Source organism: Chamaea fasciata, unplaced genomic scaffold (assembly GCF_029207755.1).
Source record: "Chamaea fasciata isolate MVZ Bird 193981 ecotype frontalis unplaced genomic scaffold, bChaFas1.0.hap1 SCAF_1, whole genome shotgun sequence".
Lineage (NCBI taxonomy): Eukaryota > Metazoa > Chordata > Aves > Passeriformes > Sylviidae > Chamaea > Chamaea fasciata.
Window position 1 is genome coordinate 41,292,323 of NW_027094086.1, and position 27,488 is coordinate 41,319,810.

General features: G+C 34.8%; 1 protein-coding gene across 6 annotated transcripts in view; it reads right to left on the reverse strand.

Annotated features, from left to right (window-relative positions):
- SNTG1 (syntrophin gamma 1) overlaps positions 1 to 27,488 on the reverse strand; it is a 324,290-nt gene that overhangs the window by 43,238 nt on the left and 253,564 nt on the right. For all 6 annotated transcript variants that reach the window (XM_066181512.1, XM_066181540.1, XM_066181522.1 and 3 more), the window contains 2 exons: positions 8,494 to 8,610; positions 4,234 to 4,305 (listed from right to left, as the gene is read on the reverse strand). In XM_066181512.1, the coding sequence (XP_066037609.1) occupies positions 4,234 to 4,305; positions 8,494 to 8,610 (189 nt within the window). The remainder of the gene's footprint in view (positions 1 to 4,233; positions 4,306 to 8,493; positions 8,611 to 27,488) is intronic.

The following is a 27,488-nucleotide window of genomic DNA, read 5'->3' on the forward strand; positions in this document are numbered from 1 at the left end:
CTTTTTACCTGCTTATTTTTAGGGTTAAAGAGTTCTTCAGTGCCTTGTTTTCTCACTGCTTCCACCCCTTAATCAACAGACCTATTGAATTTTTAATAAATTATTTCATATGCTTACCAATTTATGCATTTATGCCCCCAGGTCTTAGGTTATTTGCATCTCCATAAATGCTCCTTTTGCATCAAACATGGCCCACTGCTGTTTGCCATTATTTCACAATGAATAATTTAAATCAATTAAATTAAAATGTGATTCTTGCACTCAGCCTCCCTTTCCTAGGTTTCATGTCAGAAATTATTATTTCATCCTCAAAATCTTGACAATGAAGAGCTTAATTTATGTGAAATGTATTTTTATCTGGTAGTTTGTAAACTTTATACAGAACCTTTTTTTATATATTACATTATTGTTATGGTAGTGTATGAAAGTGGTTATGAGGGTTTGGGGTTTTTTTCTTTTGTATTTTTTACTGTATAAAATTCTAAATACTGAATAAGGGGATCAACGATCTTTTGTTGAATTTCTGTCAATAAAGCTGGATTTCACACAGTGGAAAGACTGCTTTTTAAAGTCCATTTTTATGCTTCAAATTTTAGGGGTCTTCCTGGTTATTTAGAAGGTCCTAATGAAATTAATCAAATTAGAATAGAGATTTAATGCCTTTCTTCTGCTTCCTTTTCTTTGTAATCTGATCCAGAAAATAAAAGAAAAAAAGATACAGTTAGAGCAAAATAGTGATTTATTTGATGAGTATTATAAATATGAATCCACTAGCTATAAATCACACAATAATCTCTGACATCTCGGAATAAGATGCAGAACATTCTGCCTTTTAGCTGCTTGAGACTAAGCCAACTGTGACAATTGAAAATGGCATCCCAGTCTTCTACACTATTTGTGAAAGGAATCAGAGTCTTTGGATAGGATACTAAAGGAAAAAAAAAAAAACACTAAACACATGCAAGTAAATAGAAAGAAAACACTGGTCATGGTGGCAGCCAAGTTTTGGATTTTACTTAACGTCTTTGGACTATATACTCTTCCTGAAGATTAAATCAGTTAAGTACTTTGTAGTAGACAAAGAATTGTGTGTAGACATTGATATTTTCTTTACTGTTTTCATATTTTTACTGTTACCAAAAGAGGAATTATTCTCTCATCTTGAGGCACTAAAATATTAATATGGATTCAGTAGGATCTGAAAGTTCATATTCACCACTCTAGTACTTCTGTTGCGAAGAGAAACTTAGAGAAATCTCTCAAACTGAGGAAAATTACAATTCTATTTAAAAAGACAAACTTAGGGTAATAAGTCTCTCTATTCCAGACTGCTCTTGTGAAGTTCATCAGAAATTTAGTCACAATCAAGAAGGGGAAAAAGCAGAAAAAATCCTTACAGACGTATTAAGTAAAGCCCTAAAGCCCTGTCCTTGTGGCACGAGGGACAGTTACAAAATTGCCACTATACACAGGGGAAAATACCAGCTACCTTAGGTGACAGTTGCATCCTAATGAACGCAAGTCTCAATGCGGGCATTTTTTTTTTTCAAATACCTCATTCAAATGCAAGAAAGCCATGTAATACAGATAGACTTTGCTTAGTAAATGACAACTCTTAACTCTAAAGCGCTACTTCTCACTCCTGAGCTCACTCATACAAAGGTTAGCACAGCCTACCTGCAAATCCTTCTACTTGAAGTGAATATTAGCCAAAGAAGCTGTGTCATTCTCCAAGTCAAACAGATTTATAACAAAAGTAGCATTTGAGGTACTATAGAAGGGAAGAAGCTTGAAGGTGAACACAAAACACCAGACTAACTTTTTTTTTTTTTTTACGTGGCCTCTGGTTCAGTAATATCCACGGGGCTTGTTCAGATGGATCTAAAAACCACACATTGCTCAAATGGAGACTTTTAAGATGCTGGCATAAAAAGCTGAACAAAACCTTGAGTTTCTACAGATGTTCAATGCAGTAGTGTAATGGGAAGCTGTTTTTCCTGGTTTTATTTGCTTTTATATTTAGTGAAACCGTAGTTAAGTTACATAGCACCTGCTGTAGAAAACTCGAATATGGTGAAGATTAATGCTTCAATGTCAGAAGTTGCAATTCCATTGCAATGATTTTTCCACTTCCAGTTTTTATTATTTTCAGGTTTTTGTCAGCTAAAGAATCTGCTTGAAATATTTCAGCATTTTATAAGACTGACCATATTTACAGACAATAAATGAATAACTGAATATAAATAAAGTGATAAAGAAACACATAAATTATATTCTTACATTACTTATGCTGAAATTACCTCTCTGTTAATACAGACTGAGGCTGGAAGATTTACACCTCTTCCCAGACAGTTTGGAGGGCTGGATGACAAAAAAAACCCAGTATGTTTGTACACTTTTCTGTGCTTCTACAGAACAGTGCCAGGAAGGCTCTGGTTTAGGTTTTACTGCTTTGTGGACTGTCTCCTTGGCTGACATAACTTCTGCTACACGGCTGAGATATGAAAAAAAAAACTGAAAAAACAGTGTATTGGTACACAGGAGACACAGAACAAAGGGGGGAGACAAAAAATGGCTAAAATTGCATGTGAATTAAGAAGAGCATCAACAAAGGCAAATGGCTAAAAGAAAAGAAGAAGGACCTTTAAAATACAGAAAATTATATGGCACACATTCAGTTCAAAGAGTATAAAATATAATAATATAATATATAAATTTAATGTATAAATTTTTGTTCAAAGAGTATAAAAAAATATCTTTGGATAAGACATAAGGAGGAGTTATCCTGGCTCCAAAGCACTTAGTTCTCTGAAAAAGAAGAGCTACCTTGATGCTTACTGCATTAAGCCCAAGGCCTGAAGCAATAAGAGTTTACCAAAGAGAATGGGAAAAAAAGTGTATGTAAGAACTGGTATTTTTCAACTCTTTCAAAGCCTGACTGTGTTCTTAGAGCACTGTTCATTTACACCTTCAGTGCAATGCCTTCACAGAGTGAACAACTTGTCCTGTTTCTTCTCTTCCTACACGAGCACTTCTAAGGAGCTGATATTTGCACACACTCGGTAATTGAAGGACACACCACAGTGATGGGATGTTTTGTGTTTGGGATATTCTACTACTTGATGAAGACTCCAGACCTCACAGCCATTATGGCAGTAAAAGAAAACTTTTCACTTCTCTGTTCTGATTGCGAGCAAAGAGGACTTTTCCAGACCATAAACTTGGTTTTGTTTTGTTTTGTTTTCTTTCGAAGTCTCAAGCGTAAAAACTTTTGTATTTTTTTGAGCCATTCCAACTCTAATCTGCCTCCCTAAGGAAAATATAGCGCATCTATGTAACCTACAAAACTTAAGAAATGTAGCATTTACGTCAGTAAAAGATCTTCCCAGTGGGAAACACTTTTAAAAGTATAGCATTTTCATATTTCATTTTGATATTAGTCTTCCCCTGCCTAGACAAAACTACAGAACTGTTAAAATTACCTTTTATGTAACTTGGACCCAGAAACCCCCAAAACCAACATAAACCAGAAAGCACTTCACATGAATAGAAAAAAACATCTCTTTTCCTTCCCATTGAGAAATTCTGAGCATCTGTTTTTCACTGTTTTTAAAACAGAGAAAAGACCACATAAAATAATTCTGATTGAATTCTGAATTAAAAATTAAAAGCAATGTACAATAATGGTCTTATTTAATTTGCTAGTCATAATTTTAACTTTTTAAACATGTATCATTATCTCGTCCTATTTATTACACTTCAGGCAGACTGAAGAACATGGAAAAAATAAGACAAAAGTTTCTAGAATGGTAGTGCATAATTTAAAGACTCTGCTCTCAGTTCCAGTGAAATCATACACTGCAGCTACTGTTTGTTCCATCAACATATTTGAAAACAATCAAACTGATCACTGTTTCTTTAGGTCCTCCGTTAGAAAAAGAAATGTTACACTAATTAAATATGACAATAAAGTGAAGCTGTAAATCCCATACAGAGAAATAAGAAATATATATAGAAATAAGGTAGTTTTCTAGTTTAAATAATAAGTTTTCTAGTCAAAATCAGTTTATTTCCAATTTTGCCATGCCTTCTAGTTCGATTCTGTATCTACTGACACCAGGACTTCTGATATTTGACTTTAAAGGGGAAAAAATAGATCTCTTTCTGCAAAGTAGTTATTGTTATGCTCTTGTCTGTCAAAGTGGCAATTTATTTTATACTTTTTTATCATACCTTGAGAATTTTGCACATTATCTCATAAACTGAAAATGTTTTCTCAGCTCGTGTCCAATCCCAGGTTGTGACCTTTAAAAAAAAAAAAAAAAAAAAACAAAAAAAACAGAAAATAAACAAAAAAGAAATGAAGTTATTTTTGTCGGTTTCAAGAATTAAGTTTATCAACAAAAAAGAAATTCCCTAAACTATTTACATTGATCAAAATATATTCAGAGAGACCAAGCACTGCCTCAAAGCAACAACCAGCAAGGACAAGACTGTTCCATCCAGGCAATGCTTAGGAGACATCCTCCCTGTCCTTACAGTGCAGTTCCTTTGCAAGCAGCCTTCTCTATGCAAAAATGATGATACTTCCCCTGGGAACTTGAGGGGTTGCAGTGAGACCCTGAGAGGATACAGCCCTTGAATTCATCTCACAGAGCCAGGGCCCTGTCTATTAGAAAACGCGTTTCTCACCACTTTCCTCCTTGTAATTGCATGCCACTATTCGCTCCTAATCACCGACAGTGTTTGCAAATCCATAAAACCAGAGTCCAATCTTGCAATGTCCCAGACACTTAACCCACATGCTTTGAAATCCAGGGGGAAAAAACAAAGTATGACCCAACACAGGCAGATATTCACTTTCTTTTTTTCTTACCAAGATTAATCTGCTCCTAAATTCTAACTAAGATTTGAAAAAAAGTCTTTTTTTTTCCTCTTCGTTTTGGGATTTCACAACTGGTTTTAACTGTATTTTAGGCAACTGTTTTACACAGAAAATGCATATATAAAAGAATTAAGATAAATCATGGAAGGGAATGTGTTAAAACTTAAATGAGACAGAAAGGGAGAGATGAATATATTCAGCAAGGGAAGAATTAAGGCAATATCATAACAGTGTATAAAATGTCCAAGGAAAACACAAGCAGAAAACAGGTGAATATTAAAAGTCTAAAAATACAGAAGACACATAACAGAATGAAACTGAGGTTATAAATGAAAGAATAGTTATCTTACTGGTAAGACACTTTGGACAGTGGCCCATATCCAGTGGAAGAGAGCTGTACCATTAAATTTGTTAGGTACAATGAAGAGGTTGAGGAAAACATATGTTACTGCTTCTACAAGATTCAAGATAAACTTTTTGAAAAATGTTTCATAAAATAGATTCCAGAGGCCAAGGAACAAAAAATTATATGAGCTCAATTTTTCTCTCATGTAAAGAGAAAATAATCATTAATAGAACAAAATTATTTTGATGTTGTACGAGAAAATTCTATCCCTAACTAATTTTTAGTTAATACATTACTGTAATGGAAGGTCCTTTAAGGAAATCACAGGCAGGAATAAAAAGTTCAAAACCACAGTGTTATAATTCCCCTTCTATTAGAATTTTCTTTATTTGCAGTTATTGTCAAATGCTTGAACTGTGGTTATTAAACCACAAAGTTACTCTTTCTCTTATGGACAAAAAGATAAATTTCTCACCTTGAAGAGAAAAATGGGGAGAGGAGTCTTGCTACAGCCCCAATGAGCCCACAACATACAGTCCATCAGATGGAGTCATATTGTGACATGAGGAAAAGTCATTATTATTGCTCCTGACGCACAAAGTCATTTGGAGCTATGTTTAAAAATTTACAATGGGATCCATACTTTGGGGTAAAATATAAGAGCTCCCTCCTCTTCCCTCATTTCCTGCTTTTGTTTGTGCCTGTAAAGGGACTTCTTTTCAGGTCAAACCAAAACTCTTTCTGTATAAAGATTTGTTCAAAGCAAAAGCAATTGTAGAATTAAGACACCCATAGAAATTGCTGCATCATTCACTTTTAATGTTTTATCTAAAATATAGAGTAGCAAAGGAAAGGGGTTTAGTGGCTTTTTCTCAAGTAAACTTCCAATTCTAAACTGGAAGAAATTGAAACCCACCAGACTTGACACTATTAAATATTCTAAAGAAGGAAATGTACCAGGAAATAATAGAAAAAATAATGGTAAAGTCATTTTCTTTAAAAATTTCACAGTGTAAATAAGAAACACTAGGATTGCTCCTTTATCTGAGCATGGGAAGTAGAAATACTTTCTATCAAACAGATAAAAAACAAGGCAGGGGGAGGTTCTTGCTAGACATCATTGAAACACATGCTTCCCTAATGTGTTAGACTTTGGCAGAGACTGGGGAAATACTTTGTTTCATTTTCTGGTTAAGAAAGCTTGCAGGACATCTCTTTATCGAAAACAACTTTGTCGAAGTAGTTTATGCTGCACGTATAATTAAAACAGTTTTTATTTTAACTGCACTTTATATATCTCCTAAAAAGAAGCTCTGAAAGTGTCATTGAAACTTTGTTCCTAATATTTTCTAATCCCTGGAAGAGACAAACCTGCAGAATAGCAAATGTAACTGTATGTGTAAAAGTTTGCATATAGAAAATAGGATTTTAGAAGTGTGTAATTATTATATACATTGCATGTTGGAACTGGATGATCTTTAAGGTCCCTTCTAACCCAAATATTCTATGATTCTATGTCTTTAAGGCAGCTCTGTAGGAACTCTCCCTCTGTCCTAAAAAAAGCATGCTTATCATTCTGCTTCCCTCCTACTCCATGAAGAGAAAATATTTTTCTCTGCCTTTGAACAGTTTTTCTATTTTAGACTAGGAACCAGAATCTGGCAATACAGATTCATTTTGTGCTTGCAGCTGAGCTGAAACAAGAGCTGTAAAAACTCGAGGATGGATTTCTTGTCTTGTACAATAGCAGCTTGCCAAAATTTTCCTCACTCATATAACCATGGTTCAGATTCTTCATATGAACATATTCCTTTCACACCCATTAATCACCCCCCATCAGACATTTACCCCCTACAAGTATATTATTCCCATAAATTTATGATTCTTAAGTGAAGAGGCTTGACATCTCTTCCACAGTTCTTAAAACAAAAATCTTCCTCTTTTGTATTGAACAGGATTTCTCATAATTGATTCTGATTCTATCTAGTACCCAGAATGGAGTTGGTTTTACTTGACAGGCAGCAAATGCTCAAGTAGATCTGGCAAAGACAGGAGAGCTGGTTTTGAATCAAGGTACTTGTTAGCATAATCTGACATTTTAATCTGATCCTGAAAAATATCCACCCAAAAAAGCCAAGCTCCCATTAGTAAACCTGAGAGAGCCAAAATCTCACACCCATGAATTAGCCTACAAACATTGAACATGTGAAGTTTTCAGTCCATACTTACTTCCATTCCACATGCCTTTCATGTTTTTAAACCCTTTGCTAAACAAACACCAATAGTTACTGATGATCAGCCTAAAGATTTGCAAGATGGCTTTGAACTACCTCAGGAAGAGGTTGCCCCAAGAGGTGGCAGATGCCCCGTCTCTGAAAACATTCAAGACCAGGTCAGACAGGCTCTGAGCAACCTGCTCTAGCTGAAGGTGTCCCTGCTTGCTGTACAGAGGTTGGACTAGGTGACCTTTAAAGTTCCCCTTCAACCCAAATTATTCTATGATTCTGTTTCGGGCAGGAAGGAGCTACAGTCTGGATCTGACAAACACAGGGTTTAGCAGCAGTCAGAAAGGTCACCCAATAAACTATAAAAATTAATCCACATGACTCTTCCTGCTGCAGGCATGGAACTGCTACTGTCTCCTTAGCAACTGGCTTAAAAGTTAGCTAGAGGATCTTAGACGTACCATAAGACTGTGAGAATAAATTGCTGAATACAAGACGAGTCCAAAAATTTTGCCCAGTGTTCCCAGTGAGATTCCAATTAAGATATTTAACTCAAACAATTTCATTTGATTCCTTACCTTCCTTTAGGTCCTCTCAAGAAGCAAAAACTTACATTCAGGATGGAATCTAAATACAGACATATTGCCATCTCCACAGCACATAAAAAGCTTTGATATTTCCCCAAATCTCAGCAGTTCACTATAATGATTGTTAGTTTAAATCTAACCATCATGCTTCAGGCCTGTTCTGTTCACCAAAGGAAAATTAAAAGCTCCCTCTTAACATGAGCAGATTTCTCTTTTATTTTTCTTAGTGTTCATTTAAGTGGGGGAAAATAAATTCTTGCTAGATACTCAATCATCTGATGAAGAGATGATTTCTTTCACTTCTATACCACACACCCTGGAACTTTTCAATGCTGTTAGTTACAGTCCTGCTAGCCCAAAGAGTGATAGCTCATTGTAAAAGGCTTTTACACATTATATGACATTATTTTAATAACACTTATTCCCACTAAGCATGAGAAACATACTTACTGGAGGTGCTATAAATTTATACAGGGAAGATCCCCTCAGTGCTAGAAACTTTGGCGTGTACATTCGGTCCTGAAGGGAGTCTTGTTCCCGTTCTTCCGTCCAGCCCATGTAGACTATCTGACAAAAAAATCAACAGTGTTGACAATTTCTCAGAATGACAAGAAAATCAATAGTGTTGACAATTTCTCAGAAATTTTCTTGTGCTGCAAGTATTTCACATATGTAAACTGATGTTTGTCAAATTTAACATAGCTGCAAACCTTGAATCCCAGGCACAATTTGGTACATTAAAAGTTTTTATAAAGGATGCCTGTTAAGACAATGCAAAAACATGAGAAGAAATAATTATTGTACTAGCAACAACAAAAAACACATAATCCAGGAATGTAAAAGGTGTATTCTACGTTTGCTGACAAATCATGTCAGTGAAATTTAATGCAAGTGAAGTGTAAGGAACTACCAGTCAGGAATCCTATATCAAGCAACTGCTATTACACAGTAACATAGATCAGCCTCCACATGCAAGTTCACAGTTATGTACTAAACAATGTGATGTTACAAATTTCATTTCCAATTAACAACAATATTTTTTTTTTTTTACTCTCTGAAAATCTCTTTGTAGGACTTTTGAACTTTTCTCCTTAGAAATAGGAGAGTAGCAGACTGTTTTTGGTCACTATTTTGAACAGACTTCAGCTAAGAGGTGACCAGAATCCTGTAGAAGCTTACCACCACCTGCAGATCTTCTGACACAGATGTTTGAACTAGAACTTAGTCCAACTCACTTTAGGACGTAATTTCCTACACATCCTATTGAGTTTGAGTTATTTAATATCAAATCCTTGAAGAGTAGAAGAACATGAGTCAACACTATGCCAGCTTCTGGAGAACCACTGAACAGGGAGTAGAAACATCATGGAACATTTGATTTATAACCATGGCATTAGTAATAAAATACAGTTTCCAGTGTGCGCTGATACACTACTGCTATGGAAAATAGTTCAACCCATATTTCATACAGTGCTGCTAATGGGATAGATCTATTTTTAAGTGTCTCTGTGAAATTTATTTCTACACTGACAATGAAAGTATGGGACATTCTCTGCCTTAAATGTCAGTAATAATCATGTAAGGAAAATGGTAATAATTATGGAAGGAAAAGGTGAACAAGTCAACAAATTTGTAAGTGCACCTGGTATGAAAGGTATGAATGTCCCTAAAATGAATGTTTTACTGCATGTTTTACCCTCCCAGATCTTGAATGTTGTGTACTTCTTGAAAAATTTACACTAGTTTATTTCTTTGCATTTGGTCAAAGAATTTTAAGCAACATTTCTTCATGGAATATGCATGAAAATAAATAGTGGGTATATTGCTTTTCTTTCTCTCTCTCTCTCTTTTTTTTTTTTTTTTTTTTTTTTTTTTGAGAGGGGTGGTGGTGGGGAGGTCATACTTTTTGTCGTAACATACTGGAAATTATCAGCTTTTTCAAAATCCCCTTGTAAGAAATCAATATTACTAGTGTCTCTCTTAACTGTCACAGTTTGTTGGATATTTTATGGTCTATAACCAAAGACAGGGAGAAGGTCCATTTTTCTCATACTACAGTGACACCTCAATACTTAATTATTTTGTCAATATCAAACACTAAAACTGTCCTATAGTCTCAGGTTCAGTGAAGAACATACATTGAAGTATCTGCTCGTTTGATGACTAAATAAAAGTCAAAAAGAAAACAGATCTGTACCACAATATTCAACCATCAAAGAAGAGTGGTAATCACCCTATTGTTATGCGATAACTAAAAAGCCTTGTCCTCTGAAATCTCATACGTTCCTGAATGAAGAATTATTCAGAAAGGAAAAAAAAAAAAAATAACCCAAGCAAACAATTGACTGGTAAAGTAGGAGAAGTTTAAAATTATTTCAATTCAACGTTTATCCAAATTTCATTCCTGCTGTTTCATATGGTATCCATAAATAAGACCCTCATCCTTAGGACTTGATTGCAGTCTCTAGATCTCAGTGACTGAGGTGGGTTATACAGAAAATGTATATAAGTATTAAGAAATGGTACTACTATGTACAGAAGTTTGGCACATTTTTTTTCTCTCTATAACTGAAAGAAAATACATGATTTCTAATTTCTAGGAATTGAGACATCAATGCTTCAACATTAATTCAATTGAATTCATTTGGTTTCATCTTGATTTGTATCATTTAAATTGGACACACAGTAAGATATCATCTTGCCTGATGATATTTAATATTACTGTAAACTATGTAATCCCTTCTTAGTGGTTTTCTCTTTCATATTTCTACATCTACTATTCATCACAATAACAATACAGTCAGTCATGCTGTGCAGATGTATTGATATTCCACATTTGATTGACTCAATACTAAAGTAGCCATGAAATTTAAGGCAATTGCTCCCTTAGATATTTCTCCCTTGCCTCTGTAGATCATGAGGAAAAATTAGACAGATTTTCCAGACAACCTGCTGTACCAAAAGTTTTATTAACAGAAAAGCATTTCTCCTTCGGACTCAATAACTACTATTCAGCAGAGAGAGGAACTGTTAAGCAAAGGCTGTATGATTATAATTAGGAATATTTACAAATTTGTTTGAGTGCATGTGCATCTCCATGTGTGGATTAAAATAGCACAGGCTATATTCTGAAAAACAAGGCAAAGCTAAACAAATACTTGTTAACTACTGAAATAGATAACTCCAAGAACTATGATAACTTTTAAGTTCCTAAAGTGATCTCAGTTTGTCTAAACATACTAAATATGTGAAAAAAAAATTGCAATTTTTTTATACAATGAAGGTGAGAAACTGCAGAAAATTTTCACTTCTGAGGTAAAATAGATGATATTTTCAAACATTTATGTTACTGGGAAACATTTTGACTTCTAAAAAAGCTTTGACATCTAAAAACTTAGAGAAACTTATTTACTGGAAAGGGATTGTAACCTAAAAAATTAATAGTTCATACATATGTATGAACTGAAATATCGGATGAATATGACTGAGAGTTTTGGACCGTATTTCAGTGTAGCTGCATATGTGGACTTGGCGCATATGGCATTTCATGAGATTATGAAATTTCAGAAATTTTGTTTCTGAAAATGAATGCTTAGCACAGACACACAATAAATGGATTTAAATGTTAACCACAAATAGTGCATAGCATGCTCCTTTATAAATTAAAAATATCTAGTTAGTTTTAATCTTATCAAGTTTTTTTGAGTTCCTATAAAACTGTTGATTGTTATCAACAAAGGTGGCAGGGTGGTGAAAACAAATTTTATTTATGATCCATATTTCACTTTAAAAAAAAATTTTGCAGTCCTGGTTTCTAACTTACCTCAAGCAGCTCATCCTTCAAAATCAAATGGTGACACAAATTAGTTAACTTAGTGGCTGCTGGTTCAGTAACAAAGATTCAATAAGTCATTACGGTTTATGAGTTGAATCATGGACAGTTTAAAAAAAATCTATATTGAAATGATAAATGAAACAGGACAATTTCTTCAGTCAAAAATCCATAATCTTGTAATTTAATACGTTCTTAAGTCACACAGACATCCTAATCAAGCAAGATAAATTGCCATATTTTCTATCAGTCCAATATATTGCTAAAAATTACTTCAATAGCCTTGACTATCAGACTTTTTCAGAGCTTTTACACAGATTTCATTATATTTTAGGAAGAATAGTAAGACAAAATTACAAGTTTCCCAAAAATGAAATGTAATATGTCTGTGACATCATTAAAGTGAGGCAATTCAAAGATCAGAACAGATGCACTGACAGCTTTTTATCTTGCAAATCTGATACTCATACTTAATTATGTGAAACTGTGTTGGAGGGCAACAGGATGAACACGGAATCAGAAGACAAATAAACACGTCAGACAACACAAAGGGAAAGTAATGAGGAATGAGAAACTCAGGTAATGCTCTCTACCCTGGTTTTACTATAATTTTCTCTATACTTTTAAAAATCATTTTCTGTATAGTCTATAAAATTCATTATAGTCAATTGTCAGCAGAAAAAAAGATAAAAAACCACAGTGGAAATATGGGAAAAAATGGAAGAAAAAGGGTGGTCATAATGCGATCATTGGCAAAAACAATTCTGCTTAGGAATTGGCTTAGGAGAAGGCTTAAGATTTTTACATTGAGTAAAAAATAATTTTTCAAACTCAACAGAAGAACTAATAACATAGAATTTTAAATGGATGTTAGAAAAATTTTGCCCTATTGTAAATGCAGTTAAAATGCCTCCTATCCTATTTTTCAGGTATGTGAAAAGTCTGCTAATCTTTACGTAGTTTTCTTAATTTTTGTGAATTATTTTTTATCTTTATCATTAAAAGAAAGTCCACTAAAACTTCACAGCTATCACTGACAGCTCTAAAGGTTGCCTTCATATTTTTGAACCATTTAACTACAAATAGATTATTCAATCTAAGATTGCACATGTATTGTATCTCACAACTTAATTTTTTTCTGTGTAAGAACTCACATTGTCATCTTGCTACCAGACCAAGGGTGAGAATAGGTTCCATTTGGCTCTGTCTAGTTCTATTTTTGAAATGACTACACAAAAATTGAGGAAATATTATCAAGTCTTAAAGTAAATAGTGTCAGAGAAAACAGAAAATATTTCTTAATTATGGAAGACAATTTTTCACTTACAATCCAGATAAATGAAAACTGGTATCAAAGACTGAAAACAGAGCATATTTGCTTTCTTAGCAATCAGCCTCACAATCAGAGCAAAGACAGATGTTTATCGTAACAAAACTTGCCTGGACCTCTATAGAGATCTGTCCAAAATTAACATCGCTGTTTGGAAAACCTCCATGGCAATTTACGTTACGTCTAACAGCATCCCATGAGGAAACTGCACATTCCCAATGAGATGCACTGGATCTAGCTAGAAATCAGGACTATATAGACTGCCTCATGCCTTCACTCCCTCCAGAGATTTGAAAAATGATGGCTATAGGTGGATTCAGGATATTTTCCCAAACAGCTTAAGAACTATGTGCTGCTTTTCCAGGTTTCTTCTTGTTATAAAAATCCAGAGAAACAATCCAATCTACTAATTCAGAGAAACATTTTGTCTCACCCATTTGGTTTTTCATCCAGCGCTGCATATTAATAGACACAGCTTATTTCAAAGCATTCATTTTACTTATTTAAGACTTCTAAGTTGCTGTTTATTGAAATAAATTCTTCTAACAACAAAGTCAATTTGAACCTTAATTGGGCAACTCTGTGCCTTTGTCAAAATGTCAACATTAGAAGCTGGGGTTTTTTTGCTCTCTTAAATTATTCAAGTCAACGCACAATTACGTGAATTTAAAATTCATTAAAATTTGAATTTGTTCATTTTAATAGGGGTGATTAGCATTTAGAAAGAACAGACTTTTTCCAAGAAAGACATTATGCGGCTGCTATTACAAGATGGATTTGGATGCAAACTGCAGTATTAGATACCAATCCATGCTAATTTCAGGAGTGTATGTGAAATTATGAGCAGGGATCAGAACAAAAGACCCTCATGCTAGTCTTCCAGGATATTGACTGGGTAATTAAAAAAGATAAAAAATGAACTAGAGTAGCTATCCAGCACGTGGCAAACCCCCTGAAATGCACAAGGGATGTGTGTATTCTATACAGCATTAGGCATTTTCCTGCTAAATAGGTATGGTAGCTAGATGATGAATAAAAATATCGTGTTGTCTAAAGTAATCTTCCTTCCTCACCTGACTGAGCCTTCTCCTTCTTGTAGACTTCTCTTATTTACCCACCACATAACTCACCTTCCAAGAAATTTAGCATATCCCAGGCTCATTTGATTACCAGGTTTACCTCTGAGGACACTCAGTTCTGATGACATCAGAGGCATTTTACAGATGACCAAGAGGCCTCCGATCTTCTCTGATAATCTCAACAGAGCGGCTCTCAGCAAACATTTCAAAAATGTGCAGGTCTCAAACATTTCCTGACTAAAAAAATTACTGTATATCACACTGTCATCATTCCCCCCTACTTTTAATGTTTTTAATGCAACCAGTAGAGTTCTGCTTTATTTTCTGTGGAAAAAAAAATCTTTGACATGTGGTCATATTTGAATCCTTACCAGTTCATTTTTCACCTACTGAACTTAGGAACAGGCCCAGAAAATGCTGCAAATTTTAATTCAGGATGAAATTTCTGAGGGATTTTGAGGGTTTAAAATAGATAACAGTGCAATACAGCAAGCTCAGCACTCAGGTGACAAGAAAGCAAACATCATTTATTTTAAAGCCTAGTAGCTTGACTAGGTTGAGGAGTTATCTTTTGATTAATGGCATTTTTTTTCCTTTTCTAAATGTACACAGCATGTATTTTTCATGCCTTAAAATAAAAATGGGTCAAATAAATTATTTCAAATAATCAAGCTGGAGGGCATGACCCCTCCCTTTTGATGAACAACATATCATAACTCATCTTGTTCACCTCAGGGTAGACAACTGAAAGATGCTGAATGAAGAAAAAGATCAGAATATTGCAAGTCATCAGACAGTGTTTTTCAGATTTTTGATGGTGTCACTGAGCAAACAACTGACATATCTGTCATTCTTAAGTACCAGTGCGAGTGAAATATTTACAGAAACATTTAATAACATTTTTTTTACTTGTTCCAGGAGTACATTTCAATTAGATTTCAAAGACTGGTTACAGATTTTTTTTTTTATTTTCTTTTTCTGTTTCTCTGAAAAAGACTGGTAAGCAGAACTTGGATAGGACTAGCGCAATTTAGGTTCTGTGGCTGTTTCTGTGAGGTCATACTGCTCCTGTAGCTGCCTTACTCACATCCTGAGCTGACTGAACTCAGTCTAAAGGAGATGGTAGCAATACACATGGAAGAACACCAAATGACTGAGCATACAGAAAATACAGATGATGGAGAATAGGCTGTTTGAAATGAAGTTTTGTAATAAATGTTTTGAGTTCGCATAACATCAGAACTGTGTTTCTGTAGAATTAGATGTTTACACTTCAAAGTGCTCACAAAGCCAGAACAAACCTGCAAATAATCAGTGTATACTTAAAGTTGTCTTTAAAGTCTCTGGTGTTGCTGTTTGCACAGCAAAATAAACATATCGGAGAGAAATCCCTTTTTTGGTATCAATGACTTCTCAAGATCTGACTTAGAAATATTTTAATGCCTTTGTGAGAACAAAGCTTGAAAAAAGTAGTCCACATATATATGTAAGTATACAAAAGCCTTTTTAGACTTGAAATATTTTATTTAAATACCACACGGAATTAACATCACTATTCAATAGAATAAAGCTATTCATGGGTACTCATTTTAATTTCCATTCTCAATAATTTAAATGGTGACTGATGGAAATAACTATCAATGCTTGCAAAATTTCTTTGACTATTTATACTGAGGAACAATTGTTTTCAGTCCTATCTGATTATCAAAATAAAAAGACTTCTTCAACTTGAAACTGTCCTTATGACTTCCTCAGGGCTCTCAGAGATCACAATTACTACTTATAAACTCACAGAATAATAAAATTAAATAAAATCTCCAAAAATTGAAATGTTTTAGACCAGCATTACATTGCCTTTCAGAAAGACAATAATTTTTTCAAGCACTCAATACATGTAACTGAAAGAATAAAAAAGTCAACAAGAGGGGAAATCTTTCTTCAAAAGTACAGTCAGATTTTTGCATAAACCCACTGGTTTTCTGGTTTCATAATCCGTGCTCAGTTAATGAAATATTTTGAAAAAGGAGAGTGTGACTGAAGACGTAGACATGGGTTGCATTTTTTTTTCCTTACCGGCAGCATGATTTTGCTGTGAGTAAGAAGGTCTAGGAAAGGTCAACTGGTGGTTAGGTAAACTCTTTTTGTAATGAAAGAACAATTTATGCAGCTTCAGGGAAAGTTGTTAATTTCTAAGAACTCATAGCACCAAGGGAAGGACTGCTCTATTACAACAACTCAAACCATTGTCTGAATTCAAGTTTCACGTTAACAGAAATGCAGATAATAAACAGCTATTAGAGTCAATTAAAACCTAACAATATCATAGAATTCTTCAATGATTAATGGCTGCTGCAATCAGAAACATGATGGCAGGTGATGCATGGCACTGTTGGGTATGGTGTAGTCAGTTTATACAACTATTAATGGGGACAGCTGTGTCTTTTAGGCAAAGTTAGTTGTTGAATTTTCTTATTTAACTTCCTGGTCATTGTATCTCAGTGTATAGAAGCAAAGTTCAGTGAGAGAAGGGAAATAACAAAGAAGCCTTTCTAGTCGAGAATCAGTCAGAAAAAACTGAAGGCCACACAGCTCTCCTACAGAACATGGAAACTGACAGATGAGAAATTTTGCTGCATCTGCACAATGTCTTTGGAGAATCAGTGTTACCATTGCCAGTCTCTAACAGGGAAAAAAAGCCCAATAGGTGGTATAAAATTTTAATCAAATCAATAAAGAATATTCCCTAAGGTAGTTTTGTTTCTTTTTAGCTATAGCAAATAATCTTTTCTCTAATGATTTCACAGCTTTCAAGATCATTAAGCAATAGGTCTAATTAAGCTTAATTTCTAAATAGAAAATGATAATAATTCTTCTTTATTCATAAAAAATGAAGAACGCAGTAAAACTTCAGTTCAAATCATGTCATGTAATAAGAAATTGTAAATTATTCCATAAATTTAACATATCTAGATAACAGATGTAATTTTTTTAGTAGAAAAATCAGACAGCATTTATACACTTCTCTTCCTTTAATTGAAAATGTATTTCAAATTTATCTGTAAAAGAAATGAAGACTACTTTTGAAAAAATCACAGTTGAACAGATAAAACCTGTATTTAAATAAACTGGTCCCAAAGATCTTCCACTATAGCTCAATAGAAATAATGTCATGGATCACTGTTTTTCTGTTTCACCAGCCTTCAGAATTTGAACTTTCAGTCACAAACGCCTGAAAAATAAGCTGTTTTTATAAAAACAAATAAATTCCCTGCAGTTGAAATCCAGAGTAGATACTTTGATAGATCTAGAGAAAGAGATTTACTCACTATGTCTGTTTTGTACCACTGCGGCAAAGAAATTATATAGCAAAGCACCACTGATGTCTTTTAGTATTTTTAAAATACTCAATTACTTCACTTGGTAAAAGATGTTATGAAATCTTCACTTTTAAAGATAGTCATAATCTGGTGGGGGCAAGTCCAGAGCAATCTCATTTATGTAGGTTATTCTCTGAGCAGGATTCTGACCAGATGACCTACTAAAATTCATCCAATATAAATTATTCTGTGGGTCTTTGATCTCAAAACATCCATATCTGTCCTGGAATCTGTTTTAAAATAGTTTTTTACTTACTGCTCTTAAGAAAACAGCTTCAGCATTGTTTTTATTATAGCTTTACACTATTTCATTATTATATACAAACCATATGTGGTAGTTCACATTTCATAATCCATCTCTGTGTGCCTAGGATTTTTTAAACGTCCCCATTTTTTATCTATCCTAATTTTCAGAGGGGCAGTATATCAAGGTTCTCACTGGCGATTTTATCTTTAAAATACATCCTTTAAAGGAATTTTTAGCACAGACTGCTTGCAGGTAAAGTACCCTTGAGATTGAAGACATTGCTCACAAGCAGCAATGAAAGATGTATCCTATCACCACTTTCCAACTGTAAACAGGGGGAGAAAAAGGTTATGATTTGTGAAGGACCCTGATATCCTATAGAGATTGAAGAGGAAGGGAAAAATGAGGTGAGAAGTTGGATGAGACAAGAATAACGTTGCTAATAGAGGACCAAAGTAATGATATATAACTTGCATTCTTACACATTCTTAAAGTAAATACAATTCTTCTTGGATTATGAAGAAAGAAGGAAAAATCAAGCTACTCCAGAATGAATTTAAACATCAGTTTCTAAACAGTGGTATTAAAATACAAATGTGTTGAGAAACAGAACCAGAATGCAGCCCATTCTGAAAGAGCAAGGCAAGGTAGAGGAAAACTCCTGCTAAAACACACCCTTCAGAAGCTAAAAAAAAATATTAGGAGATGATTAGATCAAGAACTTGACATTCAGCGTGTTCTACATGCTATTATTTTCATGCTTCTCTCCATATCTTATTTATTAACAAGATGGGGTTTTGGGGTTTTTTTATAATATAGAGAGTTTTAATTTTGCTGGTGTTTAGATTGAACCTAGGCTATCCTGAGGATTCCAGAACTGGTCATATGCCAACAGCCTGTGGCAGGAAGTTAGCAGTATTTTCATAACATTTACTGAACTTAGGTTGCACTTACTTTTTGACGGTGGGGTGATGCCTGTCAGTGGTTGATTTGTCTCTAGCATCTCAGCATTTCCATGAATTTTGCAGTTTCATTGGAAAAGCTCAGTCTTTAAAAAGTGTCAAGTGAGACCCATTTCGCCATATCAGAGCTTTCTTCCACTCATGCAGTATTTTTTTTTTTAACACAAAGTGCCCCACTACCATGAGAAATTGAGGGATGCAATCCATAAAATTAAGATTGCATCCTGAATGAAGCCCAAATTTCAGTGTAAGATGTTGAGGCTCTTTATCCACAGACTTATACAGAGAGACAAGCAAGCTCCTTCACCCACAGAAAGATAACATAAAAACACCTTTGGGGGTGCCATTTGTCTGATTGAAGAAGAGATCCTGGTGAAATAATTCAAGGCCCTGTGAAATGCAAACAGTGACCTTCAGGAACATTATTTAACAATTCATGGACGTTAATTCATAATTAATACTTAGCCAGAAGTCACTCCTCTCACAGACAGCATCTTTTCTTTCAAGCTTTTTTTTGCAGTCACAGAGGTCTGGATGCTATTTGCATAATAGAATAAGATCCTCTTCTTTCCCACTGTCTGGGTTTGGTTTTGAACAGCAGCCTACTTCAGCAGGAGGGGAAGGGGAGCTGGCTACATTATTCCACCTACTGCCATCAGGGCAGGCACGTGGGAGCAATAGGTTGGAGTGATAAGTGACTATTGCTCCTGCTAACCAAGTATCACAAACAGTAGGCTGTTAAACAAATAACGGGAAGCAGCAGGACTTCTGGATGTACATTTGCAGAAAGAGCTAGAAGCTGTACACTGCTGTATCTTGATCCTGCTGGACTTTGTGAGTACTCTTGAGTTGGCTTGGGTGACTCCGGTCACTCAGCACTTACACGCTGCCAGAGCCATCAAGGTGGAGACCTGCTTTAGAGCAAGAAGCCCAGGCACAGAATTGCCCACCTATTTACACCTCCTCAGACCTTCAGACCTGCACATTCCACATAAGTAGACTCATTCGGTTGGTTGGTTGTTTGTTTTTTTTTTCTAACCCAGCATTGCTGAGAGATATTCCAACAAGTAAAAATGTTTCTTATCAAATAAATAATTTTTTTTCAGTTGTCAGCTCCTGAGTAAAGTTTTTTGACCTGACACTGCTAAATCTCTATTTGCTGTGTCATAAAATATGACAGGCTTATTAAGTTTTGCTTCCAAAAAGACTAAGATTGAAAGCAAATATTTTCTAATAAGCTAAACATATAACACATATTGTTCACTGAACAATGTCTCCTTACCAGGACACATAACCCTTTGAAAAGACAAAAAAGTGTTGTAATATTATGCATTCTAGGGGATGTTTTTGCATTTGCAGTTAACCAACTTTTTTTTTGACATTTTTTATCAGTTTTCCTTCGCACGTTTTCAGTGATCATACTTCTCAGTGTTATTTTTTCTTTCTTCACTTGTAGGTGACCCACAAATTGTCAATTTCTTTGTACTATTTTTATACATCCACTATTTTCTGAAATTCAGGTAGCAACTCTGTCACTGGTTCCATGGACTATTATTGTGATGAGAGAAAAGACAAGTGACTGACCACCTGCAGTCCATAGAGTTCTATTTAACCACTGTTCTTAGAAGTTCAAGAGAGTAAATATTTTTCCTATCAGGAACTATGATTTGAAGAACCAATCATCTGCACAGATGTAAAATAAATAATGAGAAAAATTAAATGTTATTCACTTCTCCTCTTGAAGTAAACTGTAATTAAAGATATTTTATTTATGCCTTTTTGAGTCCCATGTTCTCCTCCAATAGAAAATCTATAGTTAAAATGTATGCTTCATTGATTCCAATTAATTTCTTTAGATGACACAGTTCCCCAAGGAATAATGTGTGTATAGGCTTACTGAACACCTTCCTTCTAGTATGCTAAAATTAATGTTATTCCTAGGAACTTTTACACTCACTTGATGCAATAAAAGAGACATTACAATAAAGCATTATAACATTTTTATTTCTAGCCTCAGCTTCCAATGAAAATTACAATCTGACCAGACAGAAAAAATTCGTATCTGGTAAGTTACAGATATTCACAATTCCTTATTTAAGAGGAAAGAAAAAGTTTCCCCAATACTTAATCTTTCTAAGTATATTTTGTGGATATGCTGATTTGGAAATGACCCACCAGGGTCATCCTGGCCCTGCACAGAACACCCCTAAGAATAACATCATGAGCCTGACAGCATTGTCTAAATGCTTCTTGAACTCAAACAAGTTCAAGATGGTGACTCTGTTTCCCATTTTTTCTTATTTTCTCTCTTTGTTACCACTTTTCAGGAACTTCTACAGGACATATGCATCATTAAGGCATATTTCCAATCAAGAATGTTGAAAGTTTCTTCCTGTCCTCCTGCTTTGTTGGCCTGTTTGGAATGTAGCTATCCCATCCAACGAAAAGATACATGAAAAAGACGGAAACATTCATTCTAATGGTATAAAAGGCCCTTTCTTGGTTTAATGTTTGCTACTTGTTTTCAGTCTTAGACATCATAAATATCCAACTCTTGCAGAAATTCTGTCTTTTAAATTGCAGGCATCCATTCCACATTCATTCCATCCTATTTATGTGGCAGATCCCATTTCTTGGGTAAAGGGCAATATATAGGATCAAAATATATTTAGTGACTTAAAGTGGGATTTAGTCATGTCACGCCTATAAATAGAAGCCAGGGTAAAATGATGCAATAAAGGCAATGCTTTTATTATTTAAATGATTGCTATTTAAACTCAGTGGTTTCTCACTGTCTGACCTCATCGTAGATACAGAATTATGCTTCTGGGGAGAACAAGTATTTGTTCATGACACACTATTACGACAAAACAGGAAGAATTCATTTGATTACATCTGCTAGGGCATTCTGATTCAGAACACCTCAGGACACATTCAGACACAATCAAGCTTTATTAAGATGATTAGATCACCCTGTTGCAAAAGGTAGCAGCTGAAGGGAAAGCCCTTATTATTGTAACCTAGAATTTACAGCACACACAAAGTCAGTGTGTTAGACTCGTATCTTTCATCTTCTAACCTAACCACCAATCTAAAAGTTGAGGCGTATGACTACTGTTGAAGCTCTGGCACTATACAGAAAGAGACACAAGACCTGTGGGATCAGAAAGAGCCTGAATTCACACCCAGGAGTGTACAGACAAGGTGAAGGATCTGGTAAGAGTACCTTAATCTTAAAAGCAGTACACCAGGCTGTTCACCTAGCAGTTAAATACATTTAAGCTATAGCTGTCACCCAAAAATAGGCAGAAATATAAAATTTTTAATACATGTGCATTTATTTATTCATATATTTATCTGCTTATTCATTTAGAGCACTAATGTACAATAACTAGCAACTCTTCTTCCCAAACCCAAAAGTAAGTAACATTTTTTTTTTAATCTACTTATCAATTTATTGTGCAGCTGTGAGACGTCTGTTTCTTTCACTCACTTGGAAAGGTCTACAATGGAACAAGGCATTTAGAACCCCCTCATTCACCTGTCCTATTTAAACCTTTAGTGGAGGTACAGTACATTCACCCCTGCATTGACTAAAGTATGAACACACAGCCAACACAGATCTGGTCATTGAATTTGGTCAGGAAAAACTACCCTTACTGAAAGGAAGTTTCAGGGAGAGATATTAAGATTGCAAATGGGGGAAAAGAAAGCTAATACTTGTTACACTAATGAGTTAGTACTAGAAAAAAATGCAAGAAAATAAATGAGAAAAATATGTAAATGAGGAAAATATGTAAATGAGGATGAAATTCTACTTGAGGCAAAATTAAATTTGCTGGACATGTAGAAATTATTTGATGCACAGCTTGAGACTTATATTTTGAGATTTAAATAAGAACTTGATCTAATCACTCTTTTGTATCATCTAAATTTCCAGCAGGCGTCCAAATTACTTCCATCCTCTACGTGCTATAAGGTATGCAGCCCTAGGACAGATGCATTGCTGTCCAATAACTGCACCAAGTGACTCACAACATGAATGTTATCTAGCTCATCAGGTAATCAACCAGCTTCAGGAAGCTGTCTGACCTTCCTCTCAAATGTCAACATGGTTTCCTCAGCCTAAAATCTTTAACAATCTACAATGCGTATTGCCCTTCTAAAATCTTTTATGACATGAAGTTCAAAAGCTATTCTAGACTAAAATGTAAGAGGAAGAAAAGTATTTTATTGGCCACCGGAAGCAAAGTTTTTGTAACAGAGACTGCCTCAGAAGCATCTAAAATATTCACAGAAACTGCTCAGGGAAAAACATTTCATGTCAACCATAGAAACTTTTCGATATAGATACGTATATAGAGATATTCAGTTTATTTTACAGAAAACTCAATAAAGTATCAATATGCAACATAAGCCTTTCAAGGGCATATGTTATGCAGCAATAATCCACGCTGAGTGCCATAGATGGCTGAAAATGGCAAGGAATTAGCCCAACACAATTTACACCCTATTGTGCACTTCTGCTTAATTTAACAGCAAGAACGCAGCTTCCCCTGTTTGTTTCTATAATCATTTAACAATAGAAGCTTCATTCCAGAGATTTGCCTTCAAAATAAACCTGATCAGATCCTTACTGTGACAACAGATGGTGATAGAACAGATGTATCATTGGATCAGAAAGTTCAGTAACTGTCAGTCAAGAACTGCAGGATGTCTACTCTGAAGTACCACAGAAAAGAATATTGGGAAATAATTAATTCAACAGTCATGCAAAATTAGGAAGAAAAAAAAGAAAAAAGAAAACAAAATACACTAAGGAGGAGGAGGAAGAAAACCACTGCTCTTAATGTATTTCTAGAACAGACTTGACTTCTTTTGAGGACATATCATATCTCAGAAGAACCCTCTGCTTAATCATTGCATTTTAAAAATACCAATACAATAGCAATGGAGCCTACTATATTACTCTGCAATTACTAATAAAAAAAGAAAGGTATGTGTTGAATTTCATACAGGTGTTTATCAGTAGAAGAGATATTGTCCTATCAGTCCTGTCAATTCACCTGAGCAATGGAATTCATCTTTTCAGATGCAATAGAGATGAAACACATCTGCAGCAAAGAACACTGGCTTGATTGACAGGCAAGACAGTCACCATGACATTTGTGTGTACCCACCTTTAAATAGTACATAGAAGTTAGGTTTTATTTAATAAACTCACTGAATCAAACTTTTAGAATTGATTTTAAATGAGATTGTTCTAACTGTAGAACTTTAATAAAACTGGACAACACCTATTAAAGCAGAATATGAGGTGATAAAACATAGCTGATCTGGTAAAGATGTGTATAGTTGTTTTTATTACGTTATATAAGAAGTAAAAGAAAATGGGCAGAACCATGTATATTTGTGAATGTCATCAGATGTATCCTATCACCCCATTCTTGGCCTTCAAGAATTTAAAATGTCTGCAAAACAACAAGGTTCTTGATTGTGCAATCTGACATGCACAATGATACCCCAGTTTCTGGTCTTAGTGTGGCATCAGTTAAATATGCCATGATCTTGTCTTAGAACTGAGTTAAACACTCTTTCTCATTCTTACATGATTCTCATTATTAACTGTCAACTTTGAATAGACCAACTACCAATTCTTTTCCCATAAAGCAGAAAAATTCTAGAGGGACACAATATCCTTAAAAGCTAAAACCACTTAATGAAAATTTCCTATCATCTGTAGATAAAAATATATCAAAAATTCTCATGCTACCTGTTGAAAGAAAAGAAATAGTGTTCAACAAAAAGGATTATAGCATTCTTCCTCATTATACTTCTTTGTGTGAATCCAACACATGAAAGGTGGAGGGTCATAGGCTTTGTATTCATCCTAATAGAGATAAGAAGTACAACATAGGAAAATAAAGTTTTAAATACACTCCTCTGCCATGACATTTTTATCTGTTTCATGTGAAATCTTAAGATTTGACTGTTGTCCATGTAGTAGAGAAGCGTGTATTTGTGAACACGTATGTGAACTTAGCTATAATCAATGAAATGAAAAATCAACTCCATGGATTTGCCATGTGCACTATCTGCTTTGTACTACTGCCTTGTTGAGTGAGATAAGCTAAAATGGGAGTCAGAGTCAGAGAGTTATGACTTCCCCAGCTGCAATTTATGAACGTTTCACTTACTTTTTCACGTAGGGACAGGAAGAGGTGAACTGCAGGCCAGACTAAGATTTAGATCTAAACCTTGAATTCCACTGTGTACCTAAGTCAGATGCTGCCATTTAATCCTCCTGGCACGGCAACCAGTAAAAGCCAAATCCCAGTGAATCCCAAATGGCAAATGAGAGTTATTATGCGTAGTAATATCTATAGTAGTTGGAGGCTACATTTTGTTTCTCACCCTGAAAAGGATCAGAAGGCTTTATAAGGACTGTCTAATACTCATTTCTCTAGACGCTATCAAGCCGATTTTCAGCTGAGATCAGCACATTTGAAAATTCATGGTGGATGATGAAAAGATTGGGAATTGAAAAGGAATGGGCAGCACTTGTCCTCATTACACCACCACAGCTGACTGACCTGTCATTTGGAAAGCATTAGCAGGGAGTCAATTCTGCCTTTCAAAACTCACTTGCCTAATGATGGCTCTCCCAGGATCTGACATTTGCTGTAACCAGTGTAACAGCTCAACAGAGGACAGGAGCTCCATGAAAAGGAAACATGACCATGTTTCCATTCCCATCTTGGCTGATCAACTAGAGAAGCCACTGGCTGAAGCCTTGAAACATACCATTCTTTGTACCTCTCTGCTATGTAGTCTAAATAAATTTTTCTCTGAATTTATAGAAATTTTGTCTACAACATCTTTCTTTTTAGTGCATATTTGAAATATGCAGTATATATTGAGTCCAAAATGATTTTTTTCTCAACTACTTCCTATTATATTCTTAAATGTTACTATTTACATCTAATGCATACAGTTCCGATATAGAAAACACAACTAATTTTCTATTTTTTACCGTTTCAACTGTTCTTTTCATCACTGTCTCCTCAGAAGGGGGGAACTTCATTTCCCTCTTCTCCCACAATCTTTAAGAATTTTTTTTTTTTGTCTGTAGGGTCCTCTTCCAGTATTTTTGGCATCAACTTTCCACCACTATTAAATGTACTACCACCATTCTGAGTACTTCTTATTGCTTCAGGCTGTTGAAATAATTATCACCTTCTTATCAATACCCCAAATCTTTGACCTTAAAATTTAATTAATGCATCTTATCTTTCTAACGATTTTCCAGACAAACCTACTTTCACGATTACTGCATTAAAGGAAAGCTGCCACATTATGTGCAGTCAACAAGTCTTTTCTAATTACTTTTGCTTTCATCTTTTTGACTTGCTGCAACATTGAGATGTTTGGATAACACTATTGGAGTAACAGCATCTTACCTATGCAGGTACATTAGTTTCCTCATTGTATGATAATGGGTCTGTCTGTGCTCCTATTGTCTTCTCCATATCAAGAATATTTTCATGAAGGAATCCTAAGGGCTGGTTCCTTGACTCTAGTTTGAAAACTGCCTTCCCACTTAACTAATTAAAATCCACATATATGTGTATAAAAATTCCAAGCGATGATAACCTTCAATTACCCTGCTAGTGCTCAGTAAAAAAACCGCGTGAGTATTTGTTAAGTGAAATTAAATATGCACACCTTTTTTAAAAATAAGCATAATAGGATTAAGGCAACTTTCAAGTTCATGATGTGCTTGCAGAAAGAAATTAAAACTAGCAGTTCAACCTCTTAGACAAAAATTTATTTTATTTTTAAAAAATCCAGATGACAAGAGTATTCAAGATGGTATTTCAATTTTTAGATAAATTATGTGTTGATATAACAAGTAAAAAGTCCTGTTTCTTCCCTGCGTACCATGCTAATGAAGACAGAAATTAACCTCACATCTGTGTAGCTTTTTCTGACTCTACTCAAAAATATTATTCAACTATTTCACTTAAACTAGGTGATTTTTCCTAACTTCTTTTATGAAAAAGACCTGCAACCCTCTCTACCGAAGGGAAGCTCAAAAGGAAATATGGTTATGAGTTCAATGTTTCCTAAAATTTTAGACATCCATAGATAAGTAAACCTTTTTACTATTCAGTACTTGACAGGCAACAAGACCTTACCAGTCTCACTGCCCATCAAATCAGCCTCTCTTTCCAGTTTGACCTTTTTACTGAGTTTCTTGAAGTGCCCCATAGTAATTCCTTTGGAGTAAAATGATTGGTGCTGATGAGAGGCGAAATGCATTATCATTGCAGGCTGTACTAACAGATAGCATGGCCAAAAAGCTATTCAAGTCAGGAAGGGTATTTTTGCTTTCCACAGGAGTTCTAACGAAGAATAAAATGCCTTGCTGACCTCGTGGAACCAAGGGTTCCAAAACAGCAGAGATCTCTGAATTAGATGTTAGAGTGGTGAGCATTGTAACTGTTTATAATTTTTTCTTTATTTTTTACAGCAATAAAAGCAAAGAGGTAAGTTTAGAGTGAATCATAACAGTGAAAATGGAGCCAGTTAACTCCTTTTTGTTCACTAGACTTCCT